The sequence below is a fragment of the Festucalex cinctus genome, chromosome 7 (genome assembly GCF_051991245.1).
Source record: "Festucalex cinctus isolate MCC-2025b chromosome 7, RoL_Fcin_1.0, whole genome shotgun sequence".
NCBI lineage: Eukaryota > Metazoa > Chordata > Actinopteri > Syngnathiformes > Syngnathidae > Festucalex > Festucalex cinctus.
In genome coordinates, this window is record NC_135417.1 from 22832821 (window position 1) to 22847307 (window position 14487).

The following is a 14487-nucleotide window of genomic DNA, read 5'->3' on the forward strand; positions in this document are numbered from 1 at the left end:
TTTCCACATCTAAACATTTTGCACAGGATTTTTGACTAAATGAAACTTTTAAATAAATGTTTAATCGTCCAGAATGACTAAAAAAATAAATAAATAAATAAATAAAAAAAGATTTTTTTTCTGTCCTGTAAAAAAACACTTATGTCCATTTTTGTATTTTTTTATTATTATTATTTTTTTTTACATTTTTATGTATTTTGGATGAAACTGAACAAAGACGTCCCAAAAGCGTAAAAACAAAACAAAAATGGACATAAGTGTTTTTCACAGAACATCACACTTTTCACTCATTTAGCATTCAGGTTGGAAGTTGGTGGCCCTCATGTGCCAATTTCTTTTTCACATTTAGAAATTGACCAAATACCAGTCTACAGTATACCCTCTTCGTGCAGACGACTGGTGTTTTGTTTTCCAGGCGACAGAACATGTGCGATAAGTCGCTTTGGAGACCAATAATTAGGCCTATGGCACAGTACGGTATATGGTACGGTACACTGACTACGTTTACATGCAGTCATCATTCAGGTTAAGAATTCCGTTTTCTGAAACAACCAAGGTAACACGTTTACATGCGTGGCGGACAGAGTTACTCCCCATTACATGCTCAGTTGTGCTCAATTTGAATATCTCTTTCGGACCGCAACGCGCAGACAACGTAATTAAGTAATTACCGTCATTTCCGCTTTTGACTTTATATTATATTTGACATTATATTTATGTCACCCACCACACTAAATAAATGAACGCCAGAAGCACAGACTTATATCCTTTTATAATAGGCATAAATTGTGGCGTTTTCACCTTATAGACAAACAAAAATGCGAACACGCCACAGAGAAATCAATGTATTCAAGCGAGGCTCCTTCAGCAAGTGGGACGGAGACGCGCATACAAACCTTTACTACAAAGACCAAGATTCCTTGAGAGTAAAATAAGCGAACAAGAAGAAAAGAAGACGAAGAAGAAAATAGAGAGCATACGTCAATCGAGCTATTCCGAATGTGTTTATGCGCAAATGCGAATTCGGGTTTTGAAAGGGGTAGTTCTTATTCGGGTTTTCAAAAAACCTGAATAAGAGTATGTTCGGGTCATTTCACGTCTTTACATGGCCTTACAAAACCTGAATATTGCCAGTGTGTGGGTTTTAAAAGGGTTATTGCCTGTATGTAAACGTATAGTCACTGTATCTCGAGGAACAGAAATGCGCTTATCCACTTTTTTGTCCACACAATGTTTGGAATATGCGGCTTGAGTCAGTGATACAAATGTTGCTATTTTTTGCTATTCTAATTCTTGGCAGATGGTGGACTTGTCCTGCTAGTAACCACACAAGAGATCTTTACATGTACGGTACCGAAAAGTGAATGTCGTAGATGATTCACATGTATGGATGAGATGTAATGATTTACTCAAGTCCTGGGTCAATTTGATTTTCAATTTTTAGTTCCCAACTTCTATTTTTTTTTTTTTTCCAAATCTTTTTTTTTTTTTAACAAAATTAATTACTCATAACCAATAGATATATTTTTATTTTATCATCTGCATTTTATCCTTGTTATAAACAGTAGTTTTTTTGTAAAATTCTAAAAAAAACAAATTTATTTATTTATTTTTACATCATTGCATATTTTAAGCAGTTTAAATGAATTTTAAATCAATTTTTGATATATCGTTATATGCCTCTTTACATGGCATTTTCTTGAGAGAGAGAAGGAGAGGGAGAGAGAGAAGAATGCTGCTGCGCTGCAGGGAGACATGGGGGGGGGGGGGGGGGGGGGCGTTCTGTAGACTGGAGCACCCAGGGGTTAACGAGTAGTGTGAGAAAAACAGGCAGAGTTTGAGACGGAGGGGGAGGGAAGAATGCACATCCAACACGGAGACAGGCATATACACTTATAGTATACACAATCAAACAACACACATACACACATACAGTATTCAGTACAAGTGAATACTGAATTAAAACAACTGTATGCTATTCTGATTACTAGATTACACGGACATTGATTGTGTGAGAAGAGATAATTATTTACACGTTGCATTATCTCTTATTTTGATGCTGGAGTTTAATTGCAGGTGATTATCAGAAACCGTGAAGAGCATTTAGCCAACAGAAAGCTCCACTTATCACATTTGTATCAGTGACAAAATGATGTCAGACTGAGAACCCATCCTTTCCCCCTTGTGGCCTGCCTATTAATCCCACTAGCATGAAGCGGTTACCAAAATGTAAAATGACAGTATTGACCTAAACACCTGCCACTTCCTGCACAAACATACACACAGTCCCAGTGGACTCTTTATCTAATGGCCCTTCTCACGCAAATAGTTTTGGGTGGGCGTTGAGAAGGGACAGAACAGAGGCAGCCCCCCCATTGTCCTAGTTTGGTTTAATGCATGGGGGGTTACTGATAGAACCGGGGATAGTATGGGAATTGAGGAGCACAACAATGCTGCAAAACCCCCCCACTGCTCCTCCTGCTCATGAGCATGACCTGCTGTGACAGGCCAGGGACCGAAGCCGACTAAATTGCGGTAAATCATAAGTAATCCAGAGTTTCAAGTACATGAAACTAGTTATAATAGGCAAACTCACTCAATTTCTACATTTTTATGTGAGGTCAGTTAATACTTGCAAAGCAACAAATACACTGACATTCCATTAGATATACCTTCATAATCAGGTGAAGTGTTGCATTACAAACAATAATCATTCGCAGTATTACTTGGAACTGTAACACATTCTGAGGAATTTGTGTTGATCTGTACTTCATTATAAAGAGAGATATTTTTAATAGATTGAAACTGTCATTTTTGTAATTAAGGAAAGAAAAATAGTTGAAACACCTACACCACTGCAAAACTGCAACCATAATAATCAAAACATTGTGAATATTCATCTCAATGTGTCATAAAACTGAACATTGTAAATTTGCCAAATGCAGGAAATTGAATTTTGAATCACTACTGCCACGCATGGCCGAAAAATGAACCTGCACTCGCCCTTCTTCACGTGCACAATGTATGCATGTCATTATCATTACCAACCATTAGAAGGTGTTTGAGTCATAAATGGTCAAAGGCTATTGTAAAGATATTTTTGCCCAACTTTCTACATTGAGCAGCTTTAATAAATGTGTAAAGGTGTTGTTTTTTTCCCCAACCCCTTTATTTTATATCATTGTTAGTACAATAACAGTACCCTAAATTCGGCTCACAATGAAGTAAAAGTGGAAACCAAATGAACTCCTAACCTCAAATTAACATAATGTAACTCTGGAATGTGGTAATATAATTTATGCTACACCCACTGATTGTATTAATTTACAGTTTTTGGAACTATTTAATAGCAGCCAGAGACATTAATACAGGCAGAATATTATTTTTGTTTACATTTCTCATGTAACGATGGCGTTTGCTTTTCAGATTCAGACAAAAAAAAAATAGCAGAATCGTAGTATAACTCAATCAACATTTTTTTTTGTATTCTATAAACTCTTTCATTCCGCAGCTGACCTGGAAACCGTCAGTCTTCTGTGTATATTTTTTTGGATGAGCAGTAGGTGTATGTATGTGGCGTGTGTGTGCATACATCCAACTGAGCTTGATTCCGCTCGCTCTTAATAACAGGGCTACAGCAGACCCCCTTGTTTGGTAATTTAGAGCAGGGATGGGGCTGGGAATGAGGAGCAGTTTGTTCATAATGGATTATTGATTGGTCTGCGAATACACACTATGCATGTGTGTGTTTGTGTGTCACTGCATTTTAGGCACAGTACCACTTTCTTTGTCCCACTCTAAGCAGCTAGTGTCTCCTCTTCATGCGCAATGTGCGTAGGCTGGCAAGATTTTTTTTTTTTTTTTTTTTTTTTTGGCAAAGCCCTCACTGTATGTTCTCTTCTGTAAAGTAGTGAGTGTATGAGTTTGTGAGTGACCCTCTGTACAAACAGTTACACTGTGAATGCTGCCTGTATGGAACACTGTTAAAACCCCACAGTGTGCACATAGGCTTCCAAAAGATGTGTGGGCAAATTTAAAAGGCCCTCTGTTTTGCTCCTTCCACAGCTGCTTGTGTGCGGGTGTGTGTCAGCATTCAAACAGAAGGTTCACTCTTGATTCTTCATGGTGTCTTTTTGTCCCGAACTTTAAATCAGATGTTTCTGTGGTTGTTATGAAACCTCAGGGCATCACAGATCATCGCCAATGTCTCTCACTAGAAGGACATGCGTGATCATTGAGTAAGGCGTTGCATTCTGATTACTTAACGTTAACTTTGTACACTTGAGGGTCGTATTTAATGTGCAGTTGTCTTGAGGACCTTATTTTTCTGTTACAGACAGCACAGCAGGCCTGTGCACACAGACATCAAAGGGGGTGGCTTGAGCCCCTGTCATTGGTCATTATGAATTTAATTAATTTATTATTAGCAATAACTGCAATTGGCTGGCAACTAGGTCCAGTTCGGCAGTTCAGATAATGGATGGATATTATTATCAAGGATTTCATTACATTACTGTCTGTCTGCACTTTGTGAAATCCACCAAAATTGTGTTTCATCACCAAAAATGCCCTCGGCCCGCCCAGCCTGTTTGCCAAATTCCCGAACACGGTATACTCGACTTGCCCGGGCACTAAAATGAAAAGATTTGCCAGTTTTTACTCTGAACGCCTGTCTACTAAACTAAAGCCTATGTCGTCACAGCTTCTTTTGTTCTTGATTACCTGTGTGATAAACACTGTGAATACTATAGAAAATGTTGCCTTTGTGTGGCCAGATTATTTTGTAGAAATTTGTTCACTATTCAACAATTACAGGACTGTCTCAGAAAATTAGAATATTGTGATAGTCTTTATTTTCTGTAATGCAATTAAATAAGCAAAAAATGCCATACATTCTGGATTTATTATAAGTCAACTGAAATATTGCAAGCATTTTGTTGTTTTAATATTGTTGATTGTGGCATTTTTTTTACTTGGTTGAGGAAATATTCTAATATTTTGCGATAGGATATTTGAGTTTTCTTAAGCTGTAAAGCCATAATCAGCAATATTAAAGTAATGAAAGGCTTGCAATATTTCAGTTGATTTGTAATGAATCCAGAATGTATGGAATTTTTGCTTATTTAATTGCATTACAGATAATAAGGGACTTTATAAATATAAAATATAAATAAAAATATTACTAAAAATGTAAAAAAAATAAAAAAATATATATAAATCTAAAATAAAATATAAATATAATATAAAAATATAATAATAATAATAATAATAATAATAATAATAATAAAGTAATTTAAGGCTTGCAATATTTCAGTTGATTTGTAATGAATCCAGAATGTATGGCATTTTTGCTTAATTAATTGCATTACAGAAAATAAAGGACTTTTATCACAATATTCTAATTTTCTGAGACTGTATAGATAAGTCAGACATGTCCCATTATGATTATTATTATTTTTTATGAATACATTAGTTGAGCCCCAGCCCCGCAAAACATCTATACGTCCCTGCATCATATCCAAAATTTTTGGTACCTATCTGTTAAGAAAGAATGCTTATAACTTATAAGATCGTTATAACTGACGAGATAAAAATGTATGGGTGTAGGGTGACCAATTGTCCACATATATATAAATTCATGAAAATCATTGCGCAACAAATGGGAGGCAGAGTGCACCATGTTACCGCGACTTGTAGACAGACTGCTCCCAAGTCGATCACGAGGGGAAAAAGAAAGGTTGGTTTTATATGTGTTTGTGTATGTGTGTGTTATTATTGACATATATTAAAGTACTGTATTTTCTGTATTTTCTTTTTTTTTTTTTAAAGAAAGATGTAGGTCAGAGTTTTAAATACCTCACTTCCTAAGCTTGCTGAGCTGTGTCAGTGCCCCAGAACTTTTGCTCACTGGTAGCGCTCTGCGTTGCGAATCAGAGGGCGTCCAAAAAATCTTGGGCTTACAAAATTAGGTTATTATGTATTCATTTGTCAAGACTTCAAAAGTGAGTTATGTTTTTTGTTTTATTTTCTACCCAGAGGAGGAGGCAAATGTTAGTTATATATGAATGGCATCATTGAGTAAACTTTGAGCATCATTTAACTATCTCGAGGCTGGGCCAAGTGTCCTTTTTTGAAATTTTTTTTAATTTTTTTTTTTAAATCAAAATACGGTCACCCAGGCCTAGTGGCAAGCCACAAAAACCGAATGACCTGCAAACAAAAAGAACCTTCATAAATTGTATACTACAGGGTTAAAAACCTTGTTTAAACTTTATATCAGCTATCACCAGCTGTTGACTTGTAGCGTATTAGATGGGCCAGAGTCCTGCAGGTTTTGGAGGTTTCTCTCGTCAAACGCAAGCTGATTCCAATCGACAGGATGGTTATCAGGCTTATGCAGACTTTGCTGATGAGCTGATCACATATCAGTTGTGTTGGAGAAGGGAAACATCCAAAACATGCAGGACCCCGGCCCTCGGGGACCGAATTTGCCCATCCCTGGTCTCAGGGCTACTAGCATCAAAATTCAGTGAAATCTCATTTCAGGCGATGCTCCAGTCACTGTTTACCAAATGGAGCTGGAAAGTTGAGACTTGTGTATACAACTGCAATGCAGTATGTCATAACCATTCTTGTATACTGTATAATATCTACCTGCTGATATGGCAAAAATAAATACATTAAATAAAAAAAATATATGCTGTCCTGAAAAAAATAAAATGTGACAGAAAGACACTAAGTGGGATTATTATTATTATTATTATTATTATTATTATTATTATTATTATTATTATTATTATTAATATTGTTGTTGTTGTTGGTTGTGTTTTGTATGTTTTAAACTTTTAAGCCACATCTGAGTCACAGCCTATACTTTGTATGAAGTCAGAACTTGAGCAGGAAGCATTAAGACTCCACTGATTTCAACAGAATAAAGAGTCGACATAAATAAGTGGCTCTGGTACAGGGTATTAATTTTCAGTGCAAGTCTAAGGATGTGCAATTGTTCGTGTGCTAAAATCCTCTTGTGGTAAAGATCAGTTATCCTCTCATAATTAGAGCCTGGCAATAGCTCTACTATGGTCTTTAACAATTGCATCCATCTTCTTATGGGCCACCCAGTGAATAGCTTGAATCTCTCACATTAACAATGAAAAATTTTTTTTTTTTCATGTTTCAAATGTTCATGAATTTTGACAGAGATGCTGCAATACAAAACCTTGTTCATAAGTACAGTACCGGTATATTGTTTAGAGTGAGGTATTATAGCAGAAGAGTATGGAGCTAATTTAAGTTTGTAAATATCATAAACATATACAGTAAGGGTGTCACGATTTCGATTTTTTATCGAAATCGATCGAAATTACGTCACGATTTCGAGCATCGAAATAGAAGAGAGGACACACGATTCGATGCCCCCCCCCCGCGCCCGCCGCCACCGCCGCCACCGCCACCTCCCAGGAAAGCAAATGAGACGCAGCCATTCAGCTACTAGCTAACGGCACTTGTTAGCTGACTTCTCCTGCAGTCATGATGGCAAGCGCGGACAGACACAGCAATGGTGCTTCAAGCCGCTCCCGCTTCTCTCGTCACCAGTTTGGAAACATTTTGCGTTCCCGGTGAGTTATGTCGACAACGTTCACGTTGTCGATAAAAAAGACCACAGTTGCAAGATATGCTATGTGCGCGTACTGTACTCGGCCACGGTGTTACGCCCGGCTCGTCAAGGGGAAGGGAAGTAACACAATAACAGAAAATATAGAGTAGATAAACACGGGTCGACTTTAACATCGGAGTAGTTTTAATTGAAATTTCAGGCAGGGGTTTGACAAGGGAGTGAAAGTGGAAGGTGAACAAATAATAACCGCATTTGACAGAACTGACAGAACGGAGGAGAAACAACTAACCAATAGGGGTATAATACACGGATACACAATAGCGTCGCGCTGGCACAGTCGTCCAATCGGAGTGTCGCGCTGGCACAGTCGTCCAATCGGAGTGTCGCGCTGGCACAGTCCTCCAATCAGAGTGTCGCGCTGGCGCATTCAAACTGAAGTACTATTATACGGGCACCAGCCGACACAAACACACACATACATACTAGGGGAGCGGAGCCGGCGGCGGGCCCGAGCCGCCAGCCTATAACAACGGGAAACACGACAAACATGACGGGACATTTACGCAGGCATCACAAAGATTTAGATTTATCAAATTCAACTAGAAGTGGGAAAACAACGGTCCAACCAACTATTTCATCCTCATTTACAGTGAAACTTCCACACACTTCAGCTCGCGCGAAACGCCAGATCCATAGGTCTATTTATAGCAGCAGACCTGCAGCCTTGGAAAACGCTGGATTCAAACATTTAATTAGTGTACTTGAACCACGCTACAGTATGCCCAGCAACTGTAAATGTTGGGATATAGTTTGTTCAGGCTGTATTTGTTCCATGACTTTGGATACAATATATTTTTTGTTGTTGTTGCACATTGCACATTATTTTAAGAGGAACGCACAGCACACTGTTGTAACCAAAAACAGTCAATAGATGGCAGGCACCCACTGTGACTTTTTGTTTTTGTTTTTTTATTTTTTATTTTACACTTCAGTAAGAACAAGACGGTTAACTTTATATTGTAAATAAATTCTTTGAATTTGATCATTCCTGCCTAATGTCAATTATCATATATTACATAAATTTACACAAAAATAATATGGAAATTGCATCACCTATATGTAGCCGATCTTTTGAAATAAGATTTACTGTACAATGAATAGAACCAATGATCATAGACTAGCCTTAGCCTACAGAAGCATATGCCTCTGTGTTATAAAGTGGGGGAGCGGAAAAAAAAAAAAAAAAAAAAAATCGAAAAAAAAATCGAATCGTGACCCCAAAATCGAAATTTAAATCGAATCGTGGAGTTGGCGAATCGTGACACCCCTAATATACAGTCATGCAAAAGTCTCATTAGTTAAAAAAAATAATAACTTCAACCACAACTATGTAAATAATGAAAATATTTCACTCAGTGACCATGCCTAAAGTAAATGCACAGACTGTGGCATCACATTTGTCCACACCAAAGTATCAAAATACCAACCTTATTCTTTCCTTTTTATTTTGATCTCACTGTAACAGCATTCAGTGCCAGTTTGAGGATAGACGGCAAATTGTCTGAACCGCCACTTCCTTTTGTGTACTTAAGAACCTCGTCATGTGAGTGGAGGTGGGTTTGTGAGGCCATTACGGGGAGGGAATATGGTGGCACTGCTGATCTTGCTGATGTGACCGTGGAACATCCTCCCCCCTCAACCCCCACCATGATTGTGTAAAGTGTCAACTCAGCTGGTGTGGCTTCAGAGCCCCCCAAGCCTGCACAAATCATTGCACAATCATGCAGATGGATGTTGTACATTTAAAGGGGATGGACACTGCCATACTTAATGTACACTCGGTGAATAACAAGTAAAGTATTACTGTACTGTATTTACTGTGTATGTGGTCAGCAGGTCATCCTCACAGTCGAGAGATTCTGGGTTCAAATTTCTACTTTTACCTGTATGGAGTTTGCAGGCTTCTTCTCACATAAAAAAAAGCATGTTAGATTGTTAGGTTAATTGAATCCTTTAAAAGCGGTGCGGTATGGTTATGAATGGTTGTTTGTCATTACAGTATGTGGCCTGTAATTGACTGGCAATCAATCCAAGGTGTCCTCTGCCTCTTGCGCAAAGTAATCTTGGATTGGCTAGATTGAAACGGATTAGCAGTCAAAAATGAGTGAATGATTAATCTGCTCGGTTTTGAGGGGACGTTGTGTGACCTAATGAAGTGTGTGTATGTTGTTTTTGTTTGTTTTTTTCTTTTCTTTTTAAGATAATGTAACCTTTCTGACCCACTGAAAAAACTCACTTACTCAGAAAGAATATTGGAACATATTTCCTGTTTCACTTTTACATTGTTGCTGTAACAGTCATAGCCTCCTATCTGTTTTAAATAGCTAGTTAGTTTATTTAGTTGATTAATTGCAGAGGTGGGCATTCTGTCAGCACTGACAGAAAGTTTTTCAGTGCGTCACTGATGGACGCCCCTTCTGTTGATGATTGACAACGGACAGTCCGTCAGTACTGACAGAATTCCCACCGCTGTCTGGTGGATGGAAACATGGTCAAAATAAAATAATGGACTGACAATTACAGTTCGGTTTGGCTTGAAAAAGTGACGGACAAACTGACGATGACGAACAGGTGCCCAGGGCGCTAACGAATGATGGATCAGCAAAATTTTGTAAATTGCCCACCTCTGATTAATGGACCCACTACAAGTAACCAGTCCATGGTGTACCCTCTCTCCCGAAGTCAGCTGGGATAACATTGAGTTATCGGTGACCCTAAAATTGACAAATGATGTAGAAAGTGAATGATCAGATGTAGACTCAGACTACTACTTGAAGAAACGTCTCTGTAAACAATTTTACTAACATTTTCTTATTGTCTCTTCCATCTCTACCCCCTGCACCACTCTGCTTCCACCTCAATATTCCACTTTTCTTTCATTCTCAGGTGGATGTTTGCTGATATGTGTAAAATATGAAGATGGAGGGCTGATGCCAAAGAAATGAATGAAGAAAGGACATGATATCAGGACTTTTTTGAAACAGTACCTAGAGAGATGAAGAATTAAAACCCCTTTGACGTCTCTCTTTACCCAGAGAGAGTTAAACATCAGATTTTTTTCAACATTTTTAGATTTCATAATGCTTACATTTTTAGATGTACAACTGTTTTCTTTATGGTACTGCTAGCAAGCACTTAATAACTTTACTGACAGCGATGGATAGAGATGGCAAGCTGGCATTGTTTCCCGTAACCGGACAGTGTTAAATGATTTGCTGTGATAGCAGCTTCATCTCTGGATGACTGCAGGCAGATAACATTTTAATTAACTAACAAAGACCTACTTGACATCTCTAGATGTACAACAACAGATAGCAGTAGATTGATCTTTTTTTCTTTTCCTTTTTGCCTGAAAGAGGCCAAGTAAACAGGGTAGATCAAATCCCATGATTAATCCCAGTGTGGGGGTGATGGATACTCAGGCGAGAAATCAGAGGGAAAAGTTGACTCCCATCAAGGTCAATTCCAAGCACGATATTGAGGGTGAGGATGACAAAACCCCGGGATCCTACGACTGCAATGTTTGCGGCCGCAGCTTCCCTTTCCTGAGCTCTTTATCACAGCATATGAGACGGCATACTGGTGCCCGCCCTTATAAATGCCCCTACTGTGACCACAGGGCCTCTCAGAAGGGCAACCTCAAAGTTCATATACGTAGCCACAAACTGGGCACACTCTCTAGCCACCATTCCAATGAGGAAGAAGAGGGGGCCGCAGAGGAAGAGGAGATGAGTGTTTCAGAGGGTCTTGATGGAGGTACGAGTCCAACCAAGAGCAGCTCAGCTTGTAATCGGATGATCAGTAGAGAGAGTGCAGAAGATAGTCGCAGGAAAGTGCCTGTGAGGAGCTTGAAAAGAGAAAAACCTGCCAGTGATCAGCTGCCTTACTGCTGCCGTCTTTGTGGCTATGAGGCCCAGCGTGAGGACCAGCTCCTGAGCCACATTGAGAAGGTCCACATCACTGTAGACGCAGGCGAGCAGATAAGTGTTAAGGAAGAATCTGTGGCTGAAACACTTGAATCTCAGGGTGATGGGACCTTTCCTTGTGAAACCTGCGGCCAGGTCTTCACCCAAGCCTGGTTCTTAAAGTCACACATGAAGAAACATGCTGGGATCCTGGACCATTGCTGTCAAATATGTGGAAGACGCTTCCGTGAAGCTTGGTTTCTTAAATCTCACATGAAAACACACAACACCAGATCACGGTCTCGTGCAAAATCGGATTCTGCTGAACATCCTGTCACTATCAATGATGTAGCACAGGATCCTGAAATTGTTGGCTCTGTTGCTTCTGTTTACCAAATGTGTTCGAAATGTGGGAACTTGTTTCATAGCAAAGAGAGCCTGAGGGCTCATGATAAAGTCCACAGTCACAGTTATGGAAGGAAATCTCAGAACCAGTCACAACCCAGTGATGACGATGATTCACCAGCTACAAAGAGACGTTTACTTGACTATTTAGGCCTTCATCCTGTTGCAGTAAAGGCTAAGGATGATGACTGTGATATGATGCTGGGTCAAAGAATCCCAGAGCTTGATCCAATTTGCAGCTACCAGGCATGGCATTTGGCTACGAAAGGAAAAGTTGTAGAACCAGTAGACAACAGAAAGGCTTCCAGTGACGGAGCAGGTATTGAAGAGGAAGACATTGCTACAGTTGCTGTGGTTTATGAGAAAGAGAACAGCAGTTACGACATTCAAATACAAGAAAAACGCAGCACAGGTCGCCGCAGCAGCTCTGGTTTGGGAAATCAAGCTTCTTCTGGAGACCAGTCACCAGAAAGCCTCAGCGATTCAGAGTACCGACCATCATCTCGTCAGGAACGGAAACGGCCATCCCAGTCTCAGGGTCCCTCTAAATCCATTGAGTGCTTTGAATGTGGGAAGGTGTTCCGCAGTCGTCACCAGATGATTGTCCACCAGCGAGTCCATAGAAAGGATGGGGGCAGGACATCGATGGGCGATAAGGAAAAAAGCGGAAGTAAAGACCAGTGGAGCTCTACCAGTGACCCAGAATCCGGCTCCCCAAACCGACCCTTTACCCCTGGGTATGGGGATTCTCCACCGGCCTCCACCTTCAGAGATCAGGCATCTGAGATGGGCACTGCTAACTCAGGAGAGTTTCCAGGTTAGTAATGATGATGCTAATGCTATACCTTCACGAAATGTCAGAAAACAAACAAGCAAGCAAACAAACAAACAAACAAACAAACAAACATCTGTAGGCTTATCATAGCTTTGTAGCCTCAAAGATTCAGCTTGTTTGTAGTGTGCGTGCGTGCGTGCGTGCGTGGGTGGGTGGGTGTGTGTGTTTTAACTGAACTTGACAATTTTGCAGTGTGGGCATGTCTGTCTTTCTGACTTTGCAAATTGGGAAGTATCTTTTATTTGAGTCTATTAATGTGTCCTGATGGATGATACCTTAAGGGAAAAAAACACCCGGAGGTGGGAACTTCCGTCAACCGTCAATTCCCATCAATCACGATGTCCACCATGCGTAGAGTGCTTCCGCATTTTCGGTGAATGCTTTATGATGCGAAGCGTTGCAAAAATACACGGAATGACAAGGACCGTCTGTACTCACCCCGCTGGACGGACGTAAACCTGCTTCAGTCGATGCTCAGTCCGTGTATATTTTCGAGGCTTTGCGTCATTGTGCACTCGCCGAAAAGTGTGCATCGTCAATGACGGGAATTGACGATCGATGGGAGTGCCCACCTCTGACAAAGATTCCATTTCTCGGACATTGTAATGAAGATTATTCACTAATAAACACACACTATGGGCACAAGGTCTGGTCCGTACACTTACAAGATTTCAAATATACCAGCGGCTGATAGAGTTGTTGTCTGTTGTGAGCATGGCTACGATCTCTCTCAAGCCAAGACTTGAGACCAGTGCATTCTTCCATACCAAATTCATAGCAGAATAGCCTTTGCCAAATTATCTCCATAAATTGGAAGATATAATCTGAGAAAAACCTGAAAATTTGTAAATCTGTATCGACTGTAATTTTAAGTTGTGATAACACCATTCAACACTATTTGGCAGACATAGCTTAGGGTATATTCAGACCTGCACTGTTTGGTCCACGGGTCTGAATACACACAAACGAATCCTGGTGCGGACCAAACAAGCGGACCAAACAAGTCTGTTTCCAAACACATGGTGCGGTTCGCTTCGCAGTCTGAATACAAACCACGGCTGATCCACAATGCTGTCATCATGTTGTAGTCGGGGCGGGGCTACTCCGGATCCTCTGGTTATTGCACGCAATCGATGATGCTGTTCCAAAATTAGAAACAGCGTTACGGAATCTCCTTTTGATTAAGCTGCCATTGACGCTCGCAAATATCTTGCATCTAATAATCCCACAAATATGCAAAACAGTAATGCAGCACGTCTGAATGATTTCCTCTGTTTCCTGGTTTCGTTATGCATTCTGCCCTCGTCATTTTTGTCCAATGGGAGCACAGATTCTCACGCGGGTCGACGTGATTGCGCAATATAGTCCACTTGCAAAAAAGCACAGTGTGAATATGAACACCACCAAACGAAAAAAAAAAATGAAATCTGCTTTTGGTCCGGACCAAACAAGCGGACTAAAGGACCTTTCTGGTCTGAATACATCCTTAATTGTATTTTGATATGCAGGAAAAACATAGTACCTCAATAACATTAATTTTTTGAGTGAGTTGAGTTTTAGGGGTGAAATGAGTTCTTGCACTTGAAGTTGGTTTGCTGCTCAGCTATTCCTTAAATGTTATTTGTTGTATTTCACACCCTGAGTTATTGGGTTAGGATAGTGGA

General features: G+C 39.8%; 1 protein-coding gene across 5 annotated transcripts in view; it reads left to right on the forward strand.

The window, feature by feature from the left end:
- Positions 1 to 14487, forward strand: part of LOC144022225 (zinc finger protein 516-like) — a 72254-nt gene that overhangs the window by 20204 nt on the left and 37563 nt on the right. For all 5 annotated transcript variants that reach the window (XM_077526860.1, XM_077526858.1, XM_077526856.1 and 2 more), the window contains exon 2: positions 10565 to 12805. In XM_077526860.1, the coding sequence (XP_077382986.1) occupies positions 11065 to 12805 (1741 nt within the window). In that variant the 5' untranslated portion in view covers positions 10565 to 11064. The remainder of the gene's footprint in view (positions 1 to 10564; positions 12806 to 14487) is intronic.